Genomic DNA, 20,908 nt, shown 5'->3' with positions numbered 1-20,908 from the left:
TTTGAATCTTAGGGTTAGATGGAACACATTGTCTCCATGTTTGGATGCAAGTAGGAAGGAGGAAGGAGCTATGGATGCAAACTCTTGTAAAATAGCTACATTTCCATTAATGGCAGCTAATTAAGTGCAACGGCGTGTAGCCATTGTTATCGAATTGCAAAACTTGGTAAGGGTTCATTCCTGATAGCATTTTTGAAATCTCCGGTTCCCCCCTTCTGCAAACACAATGTAATGCCCATGATCCACATTCCACTCTACTTGAAGAAACACAGATCTAATCCTTACGGAGTTAGATCATTGAGTCCACAGGATACGGGTTAAACAATTACCAAACTAACGATACAAACTCAATCTCCCAAGTCCAATGATGAAAACCTGCAAAATAACCACCGTGAGCTCGTTACAGGAAGGACAAGAGGGGGGTCTTCCCGTAACCACCATTCGGCGTGAGAATAAGTACAGTTTCAATTGAGAGAAAAGTACAAAGTATTGAGAGTAGATAGTGGTGAGTGAATGAATACCTCATAAAGATTGTGAGAGTATTTATAGCCGAAGGGTAAGGGAATGTGATTGGTCCAGCTGTCCCTTTCTAGAATATGCTCTCATAACAACCTGGACACGTGTTCGCACCTGATAGGACGAGCCATTTTGGTCATGCAAACGGTTATAACAACCTGGACGCGTGTCTGCATGTGACAGGACGAGCCATTTCGGCCATGTGCTTGGTTGCAACAACCTTGCCAGTTGTCCTTCTATCATTGGCTGTTACGTCTTGTGCTTCCCAAGATAAGATCCTTCTAAACCTTCTAGCTAGAAATAAGTTAGTTAATTACAGCTGTCCATCTAACGTCACTCTATAGTCTCCTTTGCGGGTGGAAACAGTACCCAGCGGATGACTTCTGAGGACCTCTTGGTCACTCCGCATATAGTCTCTGGATTCTTATATCATTATTCCTCTGACTTATGTTATGCGGGTGATTTATATGTCTTGCAGGTGACTTCTGAGGGAGTCCTCTTTCACCAGCGGATGACCTTTATGGGTTTTTTGTTCTTTTTAGTACCCTACCTCTATACTACTGACCATCATTTTAATGAAAACTTTCAAAATAAAGATAAAGATATAACCTAAAGTCCTATTCAAAACAATTATAACAACAAAATAAAGTAGCCAAACACCATCATATCAAATATTTTATAACAAACTGTATCCATTGCATTCCATTAACGTACCGATCTCGATTAAGCAGTAATAAACGTCAGTACTCCTCAAACAACCAAACCACATCAAGAACCGACAACATGGCAAACAAGAAGCAGCCGAAGAATGCAAATGCGATTGAAAGTGCAACGCAGTCACTAAAACTAACAACGGCTTATGTGGTGGTGTATATACGTAATTAAATTGAAATATATTTGGTAGACATATATATGTTTGGATCAAGTAGTAGCTTTGATACCATAAATCAAAAATACAAAATGTGTGTGTGGGTGTGTATATACGCATGCATATTTTCAAACCCCTCTTACATATTATATATGCAGTAAGAGTGTAAGACAACAAGATTGTAGAAGATAAATGTGTATAAAACCAAAGAGTAATAACGTTTATACTAATGACTGTAATCAGAATGAAAAACAATGTCAACAAGAGTTACAACATTCAACACATTATTTAGCAATGAAATAGATAAAAACACTAATACAAAAATCCGAAATGAGGTTTTTAAACACGTCAAATGCAACAGCAACCTTTGTTTTGAGAACTTATATTAATGTCTGATATTTCAGAGACTGAGTGGTCATGAACATTTGTTTCCTTGTCTCTCCTCCACTTGTATTTTTTCAATCGGTGTCTAATAAACATGACTCCTGAACCAAAGAAAGTGAATCCAAGAGTACCAGCACAGACTGTTATCAAAGATTCAAAAGTCCAGGTTATGCTATGGTGTTCATGGGGCATTCGCATAATCACCGATATAGCTGCAATATATGAAACAGCCATGAATGATATTGCAACCCATATAGCCTTGTGGGCTGCTGCTAGTATCCGCTTTTGTGGCTTTTTTTCTGAAAGGAATAATGCTCACCAAGATTACAATGATGCACATGGATACAAACAATGCAATGTGATTACTAATAGCAAAGATCTTGAAAGCGTGCTCATTGACCATAATAGCCTTCCCTATTAGCGGTCCGTCTTGGTGGATACCACCTGGTGGGTTTATTCCTGATGTGTGCGCGACAGTTGCTATCAAAACTGCAACTATTATGATTGTATTTCTAGCATTCTGTATTGCTTCTCTGTGTATTTTTATATACTCTTTATTTAGGTGATTATATTTGTTTGCTTTTATGTGTGGTTCTTTTTCTCTGCCAAAACTTGCATCACTACCCGTCTCAAGCTCATTAATCGACTGTGTGTCAGGAGGATCTATTTGCACATGAATCTATTTTGTTTCACTGATTATATATTCTTCAAACTACAATGAACATGAATGCAATGTTAAGACTAACTCCAACCCCGAGGGCTAAAAACACTTTCAATGTGACCAGTTAGTTAACTGTCACATCAGATTTTCACTAATCATTAAAAAACACTCATTTTCTTTCTAACCCTACAAGCATCCTGACAATCGTCGTATTTCCGTATCATCAAATTACTTTTTTACTAAATGGAATAATGTATAGAAAATATAGTTTAGTTATTATAATAAACAGATACTTTTGTTAGTAAAATAAATACATATAATAAGGTATTGTAAAAGAAATAAAAAAATTTGTAAATATATATATAAATTAATGTTTTCAAAACTTAATAAAACATTTAAGTATTATTGTTATTTTCCTAACTACAACATTTAAAATGATTTAAAGTTAAAATAAATGTAATGTTGAAGTAGTTCAAGCATATGGTGTATAATAATTATTGGAGATCGGTTAAAAGAAAAGTTTGAATTTCTTTCGTTAATTGGGCCCAACACCGTCTTCGGACACTATCCTTGTCCGAACCTCACCACCAACACCGTCCTATGGCAAGCAAAGCCCCATAAGCCAGGGTGGGGCGCCTCACAGTATTAGACCCTACCTCAAACATGACCCGAACACAAAACAAAAATAATCAAGTTTTGACCAATATAACCCAATTTTAAGAACAAGACATATCGAGGTTGATCCATTATTAGACAGGTCATGTTTGAATTAACTCGTTACTCATCTAAAAGCCTGGTTGGTCCATGAGGCCGTTTGCTTTTAATAATATCACAACAAAAAACTTATATTAATTTGTTTTCAATAGTATTGTTTTAATAATCCTTGAATGTAAGAAAGATAAATTCAAAATCCATAACTCTATATATCCCAAAGTCGGTGGAGCATATACCCATCAACTTGTTTCACACTTTAGATAATTAGTTAATGTTTTTCACATAAATAAAAGATATCGTCGTGTTTAAGCCCAAGAACTTTGACTCTTGATTATTCTTTTTTGTGTGTGTGTGTGTGTGTGTGAGAGAGAGAGAGAGATATTCATGCCTGGTGGAAACCTTCCATTTGAGCAAGATGTCGAACGGTGTTACCGAATTTGTCGGGTAGGTAAAACAAATATGCACCCTTAAGAATACCATCTACAACTTTGAAGGCATCAAAGTGTTTGAATCTTATGGTTAGATGGAACACGTTCTCTCCATGTTTGGATAAACATAGTAAGGAGAAACGGGCCACGAATGCAAACTCCCGTATGATGGCAACATTTCCAATAATGGCAGCTAAGTGCAACGTCGTGTAGCCATTGTTATCGAACTGCAAAGCTTGGTCAGGATTCATTCCTAATAGCATTTTCGAAATTTCCAATTCCCCCCTTCTACATGCATGATGTAATGCCAATGATCCATTCATGTCTTTCCGATTTGCCAGATCCGCACACTTCTCAACTATCTTCTTAGCAATCTCTGCATCGTTACCAGTTACCAGTCACCAGTTAAAGTGATTACATATTGTCACTAATCTAATTAGAAAACAAAGTTAACTTCTTTTAGAGCAATGCCTAATAGATTAGTTTCAAACAATAACAATAAAGTAAACATGCAACAAGCTGCTCCGCAACCCTTTTTTCATGAAATAATATTATGCATGTTACCTGTTTGGCCTTTCTCCGCACATACAAGGAGACAAGTTGCTTCATCAAGGATGTCCAACAACCAACTAGTGTGAATCAAGAGGAAATTAACAATGTTAACATGCCCGTAACAACAAGCCAAATAGAGGGCACTTTGATTCTCACTGTTAAGCTTGCTAGCCACCCACTGGTTCTTCTCCATAAGTAATCTGACCACCTTCTCATGTCCTGCTCGACACGCTTCATGCATGGTGTCTCTGAGTTAGCGTTCTCGGCAGCCACCATTTCTGGCCTCAATTCCAGAATAAGAGACACCATGTCGGCATTCCCAAGTTTTGAAACGAGGTGTAACACCGTTGTGTTTCCGATTCTTTGTTCAAGCACTTGTTCGTCTTGCTCGACTATATCCCTAATGGTAACCGTGTCATTTTCCACGATTGCCTTTGTAACCATCCACTCCATAACAGCCATCGATTTATGCCTCTTAAGCGACAATCAAACAATTAGCTTTTATAGTTGAGCAAGGACACTTAATTTCGTGAATGTAAACTTCTTGGAGATTTACTAAGAGTTTATCTTTTAATTTCTTATAATCAACTGATGTAACAAGTCGTCGTCGTCGAAACAATTGTTTGTCCCTCTCTAAAAGTTATATTAATAATACAATTGCTTTATCAACACACCAGCCCACATCTACGCAAGATCAAATGTCATAGGGGTTACATAATAATAATTTAAAATTGTCGTACAAGCCGTGTGACTTTGTTAGTTGTCACATCATTTGTATTTTTATCAGTCAAACATATTATACGAGTTGTATGATTTGAAAAATACCACCACCTCATATGACTCATATAACTAGAGGTAGAACTACAATAGAGTTTGAAGTTTATGTGACACGTTAACCTTTTTTATATGTTTTGGCACCTCATAAATTAATAAGTAGAATAGTTAAAGTGGAGAGAAAAAAAAAGGTTTGAGAAATTAAGTATTCGTCAATATTTTTTTGAAAGCCGGCAATGGGAAGAGGAGGTCGTGTATTTTATTTACCGACTGTTGAAAATGCATGGGGAAGACTAAATGAAGAAGATGATAGTGTTATAATTAATATTTTATTCATTTATTCTTTTATCATTGAATTGTTTATTGCTTCTCAACGACTTTTAGACTTGGTGCATATGTACCAAGAGCAAGAAAAAACAATAACAAACATACAATAATGACTCAGCAAACCAATTTCTAGACGATACTACGATTTTTTGACGGTTTATTCATTTTAATATTTTATCTGATTTTAAGTTGAAATATCTAAGATTTTATTTATTTTATTTGGTATTTTTATTTTTATACTACTGTTTTATTTGATTTGGGGTTTAATAAAATAGGTTTTTAGTTTTAAAAAAGTAAGAGTTAAACGGTCATTCTCATGTTTGCACAAAAGTTCAGGTAATCAGGTTCCATCATACATGCAATATTTTTATTGACCCATTAGTTAAAAAACAGGGCAAAGTTAAAAAATAAATAAAATTATTATGCTAATTGTGAGAATCAAGTAAAGTGATTATGTAATTAAATCATAAAGTAATTAAAAGTAAATATGTAAGTAGAGTAATTCCCTAATTACGCTACATGTATATATTATTACTCTACTTGCATCACACAATTATTACGTTAATTTCATTTGTATTTAATCTAAACCTTATAAAATTTTCGAGATTAATTTTTAATTTTAATGCCTTAGTCATAAAATTCAGGTTCCATCATACATATTATCACGTTCTTGCATATCATACTATTACGGTTTATTCGAGACAACCGTCATTCTTCCAAAACACAAGAGAAGAGAGAAAATAGACCCAAAATAATAATTTTTCCTTATTCTTTTTCTTAAACGAGATTACCATGTATATGAAAACAAAGACATAAAAATAGGGGAAAAAAACAATAAGTAAACATAAATATTGACTATAATACGAAAACTAAATAAAACATAAACTTAAATAATAATAATAATAAACTTATTAATATAATAGGATTGTATCAATTCACAACCCCTTGAAAACATCCATGTCCTCAAGGACGGAATGTCGTTGCCAGGGCGGTCGCCACTCGAGTTGTACACCGGCATTCGGGACGAACTCAACGTTGCACCACGGTAGCCACCATTCAAGTCTTCCAGGTTATTGGAAAATCATATATTGGCAATACCCGGGTCGGGTTCGGGTCCGGTTATTATCTCTAAAACCATTCCCTATGTATCGGGTTTGTGTCGGGTATAGAATCGCGTATTCTAGTACCGGATATTTAAATACCCTATTTTCGGGTATTTATAAAACCTTATTTTTGGAGTTTTTCCGAGTATTTTTCGGGTATAGATTTGATTTTTTAAGGAGTTGCGTTTTCTAGGGGATTTTCAGGTATTTTTCGAGTATAAATTGTAATTTGGAAACACCCGGTTCCGGTTTTCGGGTATTACCAAATACAAAGCGGGTATGGTTCCGGTATGGGTTTTGGTACAAAAATGCATCCATATCTGTACCCTACGGGTAGGGTCGGGTATTGATTCAGGTAATGTTGTAAAAGTAGGTCTACAAGGATGAGTACTCACTACAGGGTACAGCGTCGAATCAAGTTTCTTTAACTCTGCCTAATTACTAAAAATCAATCAAAGTTGGTCAACACAGTCAGAATCACATCTATTCGGTCAAATTTAGTCGATTTTGACTTAAAAAAATAAAACAAGATTCGTATTTTTGTAACATTAAAAAAATACCATTTTTAAGTTAATGAATAGCAATTGTTAGAATGATTTAGTATTTAAATATTGCATTTCTCTTATTTATATTCAAATTCACTTATTTTGCTATTAATATTAATAAACTTATGATATTTGACGTATATAATCTTTTTAAAAAATTAATGTGTTTTATATTTACCATTTACGAGTATTCTCCGAGTACTCCCCGAGTACACCCAACTCCCCCGGTCGTCCACTTAGGGTCCGCCTAGCAACTTTTGCAACCTTGGGTTCAGGTATTAAAAAAACCCGGGCATAAAAATACCCGGTTTCGAGCAATGTTGTAAAAGTAGGTCCACAAGGCTGAATACACCCCGAGTACTCGCTACAAGGTATGTCATCGATGCAAGTTTCTTAACTCCGCCTAGTTACTAAAAATTGGTCAAAGTTGGTCAACCTCAGCCAAAATCACATCTACTAGGTTAACTACGGCCGATTTTGACTTTTAGAAAATAAAACATAATTCGTATTTCTGTAATATTAAGAAAGAATATACTTTTTTTTAATTAATGTTTAGCAATTTTTAGAATAATTTAATATTTAAGACTATTTCTATTATTTATATTGATATTCACTTATTTTTTTATAAATATTAACAAACGTATATTATATTTGACATATATGTAATCTCCAAAAACTAATTTGCTTTGTATTTACCATTTCCGAGTACTACCCGAGAATACTCCGAGTACACCTAACTCCCTAGGGTCCGCCTAGCGACTTTTGCAACATTGGTTCCGGGTTCGGTTTTTTTTTGTTTTCACCTCAAATTGGGCATGCTGGGCTACTCGGGTTTTATTTGTATTTGTACCGAGATGATTCGAGTATCCAACCTTGATTATGATGTATATGGATATTCAGAATTTAGTTTAGATCAATAGTATTTAGTAAGTTTGTTTGTGTGTATATATAATGAAATTATTCCAGTGGATTTACTTTTGTCTAAAGTTATATTTAAAATGTGATATAAGAAAGTTATTTAAAGAAAATAACAAGAGACAAACTCCAATATCTCAATTTTGTTTTTATTAGAAGTAACAAGCTCATACCTAAATACCTTGTTTTCTACTTTGGGAATATCTTGATGTTCCACGCTACTTATTTCTCATAAGTCTAATGAAAACTTGCATAATAAAAGATCAAGATATATATGATCACCCAATGACCATTTCAAAACAACGTATAACAACTAAAGAAAGTAACCAAACAGGCAAACACCACCATTTCAAATATTATTATAACAAATAGCATTGCTTGCAATGAACATTCCATAATTAAGCCGATCTCGAGCAGGTAACGATAACACCAATAAACCTTTCAGTACTCGGATAACCAAACCACGTCAAGAACCGACGACATGGCAAGCAAGAAGCAGCCGAAGAATGCAAAGGCGATTGAAAGTGCAACACGGTCACAAAAAGTTTGCAACGGCTTACAGAAATTGGGCAACGACGAGTGTTTGATCCCGGTCCGGTTAAGATTAGTGACTCCTGATGAAGCTGATCCACAACTCATCATAGCATATGCAAAAACCTACATATACAATCAAAGTTTTAAAGATAAAAACTTTAAACCTTTTGGTAAATATATACTGTAATATTTAGTTAATTACTTGATCAGCAGCAAAAAGAAGCCATGCATGTTTCTTGGAAGATATGATGGAAGACTTCTTTATTAGCATTCTTGATGCCATGATCAGTTGAAGTAGTGAGTGAGCTGCTGCGGCTGCTGATACTCCCACCAAGTAGCTGTTTAATTAATCATCAAAATCAAGATTTTGTTATGTGAAATGCAAAAATCCTATATTTAATGCAAGATTTAAAGTTTAAGATTTAAGAAATATTTGGAGGTTATGAGGATCATGTAAGAGCTACATCTACCCATCTGATTTCACTCCATCAAACAGCCGTTCATAAAACACTCAGACAGTTGTTTTGACCAAAATGTCAAACTTTGAAATTTTTGGTCAATACTAGACGTGGAAACTAATCGAACGAGCACAAATGAGAGCATGCTCGTGTTTGTTTAATTAGTGTTAGCCAAACACGAACATATGATTGAACATTTTTTGTGTGTGTGTTATTCACTTTTGTTCGTTTGAAACCTAAACAAATAGTTCATCTACGTAAATGAACAAAAGCAAACAAACTTATACAAATATAACAGAACAAAAATAAACGAACATAAATGAAAGAAAAAAAGTGTGCTCGTGTTCGTTCATTTAATTAAATGAACAAAAAATTGTGTCCATATATGTTCATTCGTACGTTGATTAACTAAAAATAACTTTCCAATGAATAGTTCACGTTAACTTTCGTTTTGTTTACATGCCTAGTCAAACCAATCGTCCAACCTCTATCTGGACGACTGTTTGAAACAGTGTGGGAATAGATGTCAAACACTGTGTGTATATATAGATGACCATCATGACCGATTGTAGGCTATATTTCTATAATGCATGTTTTTGTGTGGGACTTACTCGAATGAATCCGAGAACGACCATTTGGAGTAAACCGGGAGATCAAACCCATATATCGAGAGCGTCGACTTCTCTTTAGCCGATACCATCACAACAACAGACGCCATGCATGCGGATAAACAAACAACTCGCAACGCCACATGCATCACATGATAGTTATGAAACACGTCCAGTCTCTCACCACCACTCTCAACATCCTTAGTAACATAACCCGGTAACGTTTTCACCACGTTACTCTCCATCATTTTGTGATGTTTGTTTTGTGGTTTGGTTTGTGAAGTTAGAGTGAGGTTGATTTAAAACCTAGGAGTGGGAATGGGGTGGAGACACGTGGCAGGATGTGATATGTAGTTAGGTCCGTGATTGATAAGGTTTGTTTGTATATTGGGTTCGTGAATCAAGACAACATTAGTGGGTTATGTTAAGTAAATGTGATATGTTGTGTTGGTCCAATGATGGTTTGGAGTGAGGTATGGTGTGTTATAATATTAGGTTTGGTCTTTAAATAGGTTAAAAGTTGTGTGCATGGATTTATAAAAGCATGAGATATTTTTTGCATTGGATGCATAGAATGGAAGAGGTGATCACAAGACACCGCTAGCATTTAAATTCTCATAGGGATGATAACTTGCTAGATATTGTTTTTATATTTAGTCTATATGTACAATCTGTATTGATTGCTCTTTATGTGAGGTTAGTGATTTATCATGACTATCTTGGATTTTGTATTGATTGCTCTTTATGAATTAGGGACAGAGTCAATCACACCATGGTACCGGCATCGAAAATCTCTAAAAATGGGTACCAGTACCTAAAAAATACTCGGTACGTACCGGTTTAGTGTTGATACTGAAGACAAAAACGGTACAAGTACCGAACTGATACCCGGTACCATTTGCTCATCCATATTAATTAGTAGCGTGAACGCAAAACACAAGATAAGAAATTTGTATATGATCGGAATTATATAAAACTTGTACTTTTCACTTGTATGTTTAACAATTACACGAAAATATTTCATATGCCTTTCAAACTAACCAAATATATTCAACTCCCGTCAATCTCATAATCCGCATTACAACACTATGGGCTCTTTATAACAGATTGGCATCTTTAATTATTTAACAATAAACTAATCTAGAGGTGTGAAAAAACCGATCTGAAATCGACAAATCGAACCGAAATAAAAACTGACCATTTGGTTTCATATTTTTTGTAAAACCCAAACTAGTTTTTTGGTTTTGGTTTTGGTTTTGATTTTGCATGTAACAAAAACCGAACCGAATTTCTAGATTTTTATTTTTTTATTTTAAGTAATTTATAGGAGTTTAATAAATATGTAATTCAAATACTTTTGGTCAAATGTATAATAGTCTATTAGTTAATAATTAACAAAATTGGTTATGGCTCAATGGTAAAGCACTCACTTTACTAGTGAAATGTATAGGGTTCAAACCTCACTATTACCAATTTATATGGGAGATATGAGAGATGAACCTTGTTTGTCAGGGTTCGAGTGCTGATCTCACCCGGTTTTATCGGCTCCTCGCTGTCGTGTCGTTTAGCGGGCGTGTGAGTCGGGTTTTTATCCGGGGAATCCCTCAATAGGTGGGCGCTAGGGGCTCCGTCCGTCCGAACTCGTGGCCGGCTCGGGCTACATTTAGCCAATGGAGGCCGCGTACGGAGTATCCGGCGTTATTTAGTTGGTCGTTCCAACAAAAAAACAATTAACAAAATTATTTATACCTATTCATTATTTTCAGCCAACTTTCTTTTCAAACTCAAATGACAAAAATCAAAATCGAACCGAAACCCTAACGGAAACTTAAAAACCTAAACCAGATGGTTTCAAAAATACAAAAACTGAACCGCACCACGCACATTATATGTAAACTATCACGATTTATTATAACAATTAAAGATTTAAAGCAAGTTTTAATCTACGATTAAATTGAAATATAGTATTAAGAAACAAACTTTTCCCATGCATATATTCTGCCACACTTGATTTACGTGCCAGACAAAATAAAAGTACAAGGGAACAGCAAGCGACCAAAAAACCCCGTGAGAACTGATAAATTACTCAGAACTACTGTTTTTTATATTTTTTTTTAAATTATCTTTTTGGGCTGTTGAGAAATATATCATTTGGGCCATACCCAGAAATCATGTTCCAGCTCAATACAATTAATTCTATTCGGCTTTTAAATCCAACCCTCTTTAAATTGGCATGTCAAACAGTACTAAATTGGCTTTTAAATATTCACGTTTTATTTAAATCAAAGGGCTTATAGTATCAAACTGTATATATAGTAATCTCTCTTCTAACTTCTAAGTATAAAATTAAGATGGAATTGAGTAGTTTACATGCACAAAACTCCCCACTATTAACGAAATGGTGATCAAAATTTAAAAATAACAGGTCCACGCTTTGGGCAGAATGATCTCGACGATACTTATTGGGGCTCGAAGTTGGGATTGTATGCCGGTGAAGAATTCTCTAGGTGGTCGAGAATTATTATTAGATAGAATTTCTATGAGAATGACGTTAGTGCCAAGGAATGTAATCGTGTTGGACGCAAGTTGTGGTTTATGTGGGCTCTATTAGGAAACGTCGACACACCTTCTCATAAAATGCAACTTTGCACGGATGATTTGGTCGATTATTTTCTTTCGGGTCAAACTATCAACAATAGTGACTTTAGAATCGGTACAACACGCCTTGGAGGTGCCATTGACACAACATATTTCAAAAGATATAGGTGAGGGGATTCAAGCAATTGTCACGATTATGTTATGGGCGATTTAGAAATGGAGGAATGTAAGTCTTTTCACAAACAATCAGAAATCGATCACCAAAGTCATCGTAGAAATCAAAGGAACCGTGGCAAGAGATCTACTTTGGATTGGCATTGTTGGTGTAGATTTAATTTTGTCAATTTTCCTTTGAAATTATTTGGCCAATTTTGCTCTTGTGTTTTTTTGTGTTTCTATAAGTTATGAAAATTGGTCGGACTCTTTCAAAAGAAAATTGACAAAGTTAAATATACACCAACAATCCCAATCCAAAATAGATCTCTTGTCACGATTCATGATCCACAAAAAGGAGTTTCCTTTGATTTCTCCAATGACTTCCGTAATCCATATCTAATTGTTTGGAAAAATCTTTTATTCCTTCATTTCCAAATCATCCATAACTTAACCACGACAATCGCTTGAATCCACTCACCATTTCCTTTAGAAATCCATGACATTCTTCTAATTAGGAAGATCCCGTTTTGCCTAGTGTTCAATTACCGGGTGCCTCATTTAACCGAACCAAATCCGACATACATAAACAAACAGAACACATTACCAAACGTTTATGAACATTATTGAACAAACACGGCCTCTGTTTGTATTCGTTCGTTAACCTTCCGAACAAAATTTGGTTTTCATGTTCATTCACTTATTTCTTGTTATTTTTGGTGTCCAATTACCGTGTGCTTTCATTTAACCATATTGTACCCGACATACATAAATGAACCGAACCGGACACACGTTAACGGCATATTCGAATGGACATACACGGACACATTACCAAACGTTGACGAACACAGCCTCTTTTCTTGTTCGTTCGTTAAACTTACCGAACAAAAATTTTTTTATTCATGCTCGTTCATTTATAAAACAAACAAACATAAACGAACCAGACATTTGATTCGTTTACAGACGCTCGGTTCATTCAATTACCTTGTACACACTTAAACGAATCCAACCAAAGACACGCAAACAAACACATTACCGAATGCTCACAACCACTTCCTCTTTTCATGTCCATTCGTTAACCTTACCAAACAAATGTTTTTTGTTCATTCATGTCCATTCGTTTATAAATCAGATAAACAAACTTCCCGCCAAACCCGACATTATTCATTGTTTATTCATTGTTGGCTTGTTGCCAACGGTAACATAACACACACACACACCCAATAAATATTATTATCACATTCAACCACTTTTCAAAACCCAATAACCAGAAACCGGAGCTCCAAATCACCAAATTCAAATACTCCAAAATGACTTCAACTATCCACAAAACCCCCAAATCAACAACCACTAAACAATCTTTATTCTTCAACGATTTAGCCACTCCGGTAACCACCCGCCGATCAGCTTCCGGCAAGTTCACAAATTCCGGCCAAGCCGCTGTTGTTTCCGCCTTATGGCGTGAAAACTTTGCAAGCTCCGATCTTCCGCCGCCGCCGGTGTTCACGCTCGAAGACCGGTCGGATTTCTCGCCCCGATTCGGAGTATCCGGTTGGCTCGCCGGAGAATAATAATAATTTGAACATGAGAACACCGGCTCGAACGACGTCTATGAAGCAGTTTTCTACAAGCCCTAAAAATAATAATAAGTTGCAGAGTCCGGCGGCGAGTTTGAGCTGGTGGTCGGGTGGTGGGAGGAGTGAGAGTGTGGGTGATGATAAAGCAAAGGCTTCGGGTTCGGGTTAGTATTGATGATTATAATTAGTGTTCGTTTTGACTTACGAGAGCTTGAGTTTGAGCACGGCCTGTTTCGAGCTTCATTAAAGCTCGAGTTGGGTTTGTGAGTCTTTTTATTTAAGCTCGAGCTAGGCTTGGGTACTACTTGTTTATTATTTATAGTTAACTTATATAGGTTTTTAGTTATTTTTATATATACGTGTGAAAAACCTTAAGGAGCCTAAGCTTGGCTCGAGCTTGTGTTCGATACTTTAAACTAGCCAAGCTCGGTTGTGCTATGTGAAATTAGTACATATAGGGGTGTTTGGCCTAGCTTTTATTTTTGGGTTATGCTTATATCCTTATACAAATAAGCTTCTTCAAGGAAGCTAAAAACCATTTTCAAACAAGCTTCTTCAAATTAGCCTATATAAGCTAATAAGCTTAAGCTTAAAAAGCTAAACCAAACACCAAATTATGCTTATTTTGTAAAAAAAAAGCTAAAAAAGCTATAAGCTTTGTTAAAAAAAGCTAGGCCAAACACCCCCTAAGTTTAAAAGAGTCAAACCTTCAAGAGACGAGCCTTAGCTCGGCTCTTTTCGACTTAAGAGAGCTTGAGTTCGAGCTTTTCGAGCTTCTTTCTTTTAAAGATCGAGTCGAGTTAGTGAGTCTTTGTTTCAAGCTCGGGTTCGACTTTTTTGTTATTTATAATTAATTTATATATGTTTTTAGTTATTTTATATATTTTTTGAGAAAATCTTTAACGAGCCTGATCTTGGCTGGAACTCGTGTTCAATACCTTAAACGAGCTCACTGTGCTATGTGAAATTAGTACAGAGTCAAAACTTAAAAATACACTAGGCTGGTAAAGGGTTGATGAGCCTAAACGATATTCTCATACAAGGCTCAAACTCGGGATTGATAAATAAATGAGCTTTATTTGAGTCTCGGGCTCCGGCTCGTTTCGAGCTTTTTGTCAGTCCTATCAGTAGTTCGTGGGCAGCTCGACTCATATACTTTCCTATATTTTACATAATACCGATTCTAACATTTTAGTATTTACATTGTGTTTGATAGGTTCAGGCCCGGGTTCTCCGGTGGATGGTGTTGTTCATCGACAACAAGGGGCTTTGCTCACACTACCTCCACCTCAGGAGGTTGCACGACCCGATATTAAACGGAATTATTTGCCTGTGGGTTCGATTGATGAAGAAGAATGGGTCACTGTTTTTGGGTAATTTGTTAATGTCTTAATTAGTCTTAGGTTTTGTTAGCTGATGGTGAATTTAGTTTCTTACATATGTTTATCATAGATATGATTTTGAGTATGGATGTAAATGAGCCAAGCTCGACAAGCCTCGAGCTAGGCTCGTTTTTACTTATGAGAGCTTGAGCTCGGCTCGTTTTGAGCTCTTTTTCTCAAGTTTGAGCTTGGCTCGTTTATTATTTATTAATCTGTATACATTTTTGTTTAACGTTTATATATTTTGAGAAAAACTTTAAAGAAGTCTAAAAGCTCGACTCGGGCTCATGTGTAGTGCCTAAAACGAGCCAAGGCTCTACTTGAGCTCGGTTGTGCAGTGTGAAAATAATGCATTTGGAGTAAAAACTAAGTTACACAAGACTCGTTATGACTTGACGAGCCTTTCTTCTCATATAAGGCTCGGGCTCTACAGCTAAACAAGTTTTATTATAAATAAATCTTATATCATTTGCTGTGCATTTGCAGGTTTTCACCTGCAGATACGAATTTAGTTCTTCGGGAGTTTGAAAAATGTGGTGTGATTCTGAAGCATGTTTCGGGTCCAAGAGATTCTAATTGGATGCGTATTCTTTATCAGGTTAATTCTCAATCTTATTTCTGGTTCCAATTTGTTGAATATAATGTTTTAGCAGTATGTTGAACAAGTTTATATAAGAAACCAACTTTCATGTTTTTAACATATGCATTTTAATCTTTTTATGTGTTTATTCATGTTCTGTGTTTATTGTAGTGTTGGTCCAAATCGGAATAACTGGCTCGAACTAATAACCAACGGGTTGGTTTTTTTTAAAGCCGAATATGTTATGCGTCGTTCCAAGATCATTGCGTACTAAACTGCGAACCTGACCACACTGAACTTGCTTATATGTCGTTCCAAGATCATTTGTATGTTGTGATTTTATGGCCCAAGCTCATTATTTGGGCCAAAAGTGTTTGTTTCAAATTCATTCATTGTTAAGTGGTTAACAAATACTTTTGGTCAATAGTGTCATCCCCAGGCCCATTATGTTCAGGCCCAAACATGTCAAGCCCAAATGTAAAACCGGGTCAATAGTGTCAGCCCCAGGCCCATTATGTTCAGGCCCAAACATGTCAAGCCCAAATGTAAAACCGAAAACCGACATAAAACTGAAAAACTAAAACCAAACAGTTTCCTAAAACCAAATTTTCTGTTATATAGATCTTTGTTTTATTAGCTGACATGCATCTATCATCTGTGATTAACACTTTCTTAAACTTTGTTTTATTAATCATTTTATTAATACTAATATTATTATTATTATTGTACAGAGTCGATACGATGCTCAGAAGGCTCTAAGCAAGAACGGGATGCAACTAACCGGAGCCCTAATAATCGGAGTAAAACCCGTTGATCCAATGCAGCGTCAATCTCTTAGTGACAAACTGCATAACCAAGGATTCATGCCAATACCACCAACCACCACCGACCCGATCGCCTTCAACACATCTACCCGGGCCCACAATCAAAGCCCACATTCCGGTGGAACCATGGCCTCCCCTGCAAAATCAATGGTTTCCAAAATTGTAGATTTAATGTTCGGTTTGTAATATTTTTTACATGGTATCAGAGCCTTATAGAGATTGTTGTAAAAGACGTTAAAGTGATGTTTTACTTTATATGATGTGTTTGATGTTGGAATATGATTAAGAGTGTTTTTTTATATATTTGAAGTGTTTATAATGTGTGTGAAATGAAAGAGATGTGCACATGAGAGTGTTTTTGGGTAGGCAAAAACCATTATGTTAGGCAACCACTAAGCATTAGGCATAAGTGCCAAACTAAACCTTCCTATATGCTTTTGACCATGTGATTTCCATCGCACATCCATTTACTTGACTACACCAATATGTATAGTTTGACACTACATGTATCAATATTTGACTTCAATCAAGCAAACTATTCAACATTTTAAGGTATAATATAGTGTATACAATTTCCATCTATAAAACGATAAAATTTTTCGTCTGGACAGGCGGACGTATCTAACATGATCATCTTTCCTTCCAGTTGATGATGTTCTTCTTCTTCATCTTTTTTCATACCATTTAATATTGGACTATTGGAGTAGTTAGTTTTATGTTCACTTGAAATTAATAAATAAAATGAAGTAGACTATAAGGATTTGACTTCTAAAAGTCAAACCAATCAAGCTTTTGTTCGGTTTGAGAACATGCCAACCTATGTATGTGGGGGAAGCTGTTTCTATATTTGACAATGGTCTTCGAAGGGCGATTGAGGACATCGTGGTTTGTGGAGGTCCGTTCTTTGGGGATCTCCAATGGAGGTTGGCATCACTTCCGATCCGTTATGGGGGGTTGGGTCTCTGTTCGGCCGAGGATGTATCTACATATGCTTTTGTGGCTTCGAGAGCACAGTCGTGGTGTTTGCAAGACCATATTCTTCGGGGTTGTGATATTTATGGGTTGGACTCTGATTATGGGTGTGCAAGGGATCGTTTACGTACTTCACTTCAAGATTTTGATCTTAGCGGGTTCTCTAATAAGGACACCGCCCCCCCTAAAGCCCAACATGTTGTGGCGAGTGCCTTATTTAGTGGAATCGTCAAGAGTTTAGAAGTGAAGTTTGATCTATCCCCTCGCCAAAAGGCGGTGTTTGAATGCCTTCGGGCTCCTCGGGCTCAGGATTTTCTAACGGCCATCCCCATTGAAAGATTAGGCCAACGTATGTCGGGTTTGGAGTATCGGGCTATACTTAAGTACCGGTTAATGATCCCTATGTTCCCGACGGATGAACCTTGCCCAATTTGTCATAAGGTCTGTTTGGATTCTTTTGATGACCATGCGGTGCATTGCAAAGAATTGTCTGGCTTTAAATACAGACATGATCTGGTTAGGGATGTTCTGTGTGATGTTCTTAAACGGGCAGGGATTTCTGCTAAAAAGGAGGCCCCTGTTAACTTTCTCACGGATCCTATTGAAGGGAGGTCTACTTTACGACCAGCTGATATTCTTGTGTTCGGGTGGGCAGGGGGGAAACACGCCTGTGTGGATCTTACAGGAGTGTCTCCTCTTATTGGGCTCAGGGACCGTGGGTTTGTTGTGGGTCAGGCTGCGTTGAAGGCTGAATCGGGCAAAGTTGTTAAACACGAGAAAACTTGTTTAGATAATCAACATGTCTTTCTACCATTTGCCTTTGATACATTTGGTTTTCTGGCTCCAGAGGCTGTGAAATTTTTGAGTAGGGTTCAGCGTGTCGTACACGGAACCTCTTCAGCTTCTAGGTCCCAAAGCTTCGTTTTTAGCAGGATTGGCTTTGCTGTTCAAAAGGGGGTTGCGGCGCAGCTTGTTGCCCGTTTGCCTGCCACTTTATTGTAATCGTTTTATAGTAAATTATATAAAAATTCGTGAAAAAAAAAGTTGAAATTTATTAATTTGTAGTTAGTTATATTATATTTATAGCAATGGTTCCAAACTTAGAAATTACGATATTTGCATAATACACATGTACATAATGTTTTGCTGATATAGTATTATAAGAGTTGGATAGACGGTTACATATAACATATTTTGTATTACAATTAATACAAAATATACCAGTGCTTATTCGGTTGTTGCATTCGTATAGGTAGTATGATTATGTATTTTATGTGAATATCACCACAAGATGATCTTTCCTTTATGTCCATTAAGTGATGATCTTCATCTTCTATCCTCCCATTTGACATTAAAGTAGTAACTAGTTTTATGTTCACTTTAACCTAACAAATAAATTGAAGTAAACTATAAATATTAAATACTTGACTTTCAAAGGTCAAACCAATCAAATTGACAAAAAGCATTAAAATTTATACAGTTAATTAGATTATGTGTAGTGGGCTCACTATACTTAGCCTTATAGCTTATATTATATATATATGACATGTATGATTCAAATACATGTGTAGCCGGTACCATAGATAGAAATTATAAGAATCACATAATACACGTATAATAATTCTGATTTGATATAGTATTATGATAAGCCGTTACATATACGTATAAACATGTTATGTAATATGTATTACAATTAATACAAAAAGTTTATTGGAGTGAGTTTATGATTATGTATTTTATGTTAGATATTTTTGGTGTGAGTTTTGATGATTGGTTATACCAGTCAAAGCAAAATAATGGGATTGTAACGTGAAAGTATGGAGTTGAAGTCCCATTGCTTGTTGCATTGTGTTGAGAGAATAATATCAGTAGTAGTAACATGGAAGACAAATAGCTATGGTTTAATGGATCTAATATTTTATTATTATTATTAGTTTTATATTTCTCTATTCACGTACCTCAATTATTGTACCATGTGCTTGTTCACATGCACGTATGCCCACCACTCTTACTCCCTTGTCATGTGTACATACATTGTACTCTCAAGTACCTTTTATTTATTTATTTTATTATTCCATTGTTTGTTTCTAAATGTATTAACCAGAAGTAAATTTAGTGATCCTTTACGGGAAACGGGTTAAATGTATCACATGTTTAAAAGTTACCATGCATTATAATGGATATGCCGCAGGAAGTTAGTTGGCATCGTTTCAATTTACTATGGTAATAGTATTGTGGACCTTGTGGCACAAGTTTCATTAGCAAAGTTGAATGGCCAAAAAAGTAAATATGTAAGTTAACAAATCAAAAGTTCATTATCAACGTTGAATGGTCAAAAAAATAAATACGTGAAACTAAAGTCAGCGATCAAAAAGTAAACATGTGAAACTTTTGTAATAAAAGTTTAATGAACCAAAGTCTTAAACTAAAGTTGAGGGGTGAAATTTTTATTTTTCAAAACTTTTGTGGTCAAATTTTTTTTTAAAAAAATTAAGTTGTCATTTAGCATATGCATAAAATAGTTACGCTTTTCTCTAATATGTAAAATTAGGGTTTACAAAATTTCGTCAGTTGGTTATAGCGGTTACCAGTCTATCATAGTCTCTCCGGAGTCAACGATTGGCAAGAGCATTAGAAGATGTTTTTCGTGAACGGTTGTCTTAAACGTTTAATAACCTATCAAACTCGGTTTTGAAGATGAGATGATGAACAACTTATAACTAAAGGATTTAAAGGAAACAAAGAATTAATGAAACCTTCAAAGTTAAGTAAAACTTGAATTTCATCATTACAATTTACACATTTGCTTAAATTCAAAGTTAATATTTATTTATTGAAATACAAGTAGAATACACGTATTTGACCTCCCAACCGACACTTATTTAACGTGTGAACTCATAATCATGGAAACTTGTCTTAGCATGTTGATTAGTATCACAACTACCACAAATTCAAAGACAATGGGTTAACATTTATACTCATTTTTCTTGTTTTATACATTCCCTTTATATAATAAAAAACAAAAACACAATAAATAATTTACACATTGATATATCTAGACAACATTAACTAGCTTGAACCATTTCACATATGTGCTCAACTTGTGGATTATAAAAAAGTTATTTGTTATTATTATAATTAGCATATGAGAGTTCTAACAACTGACTTGCTTGCATCTTTTTTATATAATAACGAAATTTTATTATCTGGACACTTAAACTAAAGAACTCTCAAGACGGTATTTTAAAGGCTTTGTCTATCGTCTAGAGGACCTGCTCGCATCTCTTGCCTTAAAGCTTATTTATTTTTTGGGTGTATATTTCTTTCTCATTTAATAGTTAGCTTTCTATTAATAAGAACTTTTAGTTATATAAACATATGAAATTTACTTTCTATATCTCAACTCTATATATAACTATATTTAAAATGAAATAC

General features: G+C 35.4%; 1 protein-coding gene and 2 pseudogenes across 2 annotated transcripts; 1 reads left to right on the top strand and 2 right to left on the bottom strand.

Moving 5' to 3' along the window:
• Positions 1–1,732: 1,732 nt before the first annotated feature.
• LOC143593375 (uncharacterized) lies at positions 1,733–4,585 on the bottom strand (annotated as a pseudogene).
• A 3,607-nt stretch (positions 4,586–8,192) lies between these two features.
• LOC143593366 (CASP-like protein 3A1) lies at positions 8,193–9,919 on the bottom strand. The gene is made up of 3 exons (XM_077073023.1): positions 9,391–9,919; positions 8,524–8,659; positions 8,193–8,444 (listed from the first exon to the last, which is right to left on the bottom strand). Exons 1-3 carry the CDS (start codon positions 9,633–9,635, stop codon positions 8,229–8,231), a joined length of 597 nt encoding a protein of 198 aa, XP_076929138.1. The 5' UTR covers positions 9,636–9,919; the 3' UTR covers positions 8,193–8,228.
• A 3,416-nt stretch (positions 9,920–13,335) lies between these two features.
• On the top strand, positions 13,336–16,798 carry LOC143593365 (nuclear pore complex protein NUP35-like; annotated as a pseudogene). Its single transcript, XR_013146090.1, has 4 exons — positions 13,336–13,879; positions 14,932–15,088; positions 15,584–15,695; positions 16,409–16,798. The product of XR_013146090.1 is annotated as a nuclear pore complex protein NUP35-like (transcript).
• Positions 16,799–20,908: the final 4,110 nt, after the last annotated feature.

This window comes from Bidens hawaiensis, unplaced genomic scaffold, assembly GCF_021521415.1.
Source record: "Bidens hawaiensis isolate Kalapana, Puna unplaced genomic scaffold, B.hawaiensis_p1.1 tig00042003_1, whole genome shotgun sequence".
NCBI lineage: Eukaryota > Viridiplantae > Streptophyta > Magnoliopsida > Asterales > Asteraceae > Bidens > Bidens hawaiensis.
Note: the sequence above shows the minus strand (reverse complement) of the source record. Positions and strands in the feature narration are given on the sequence as shown.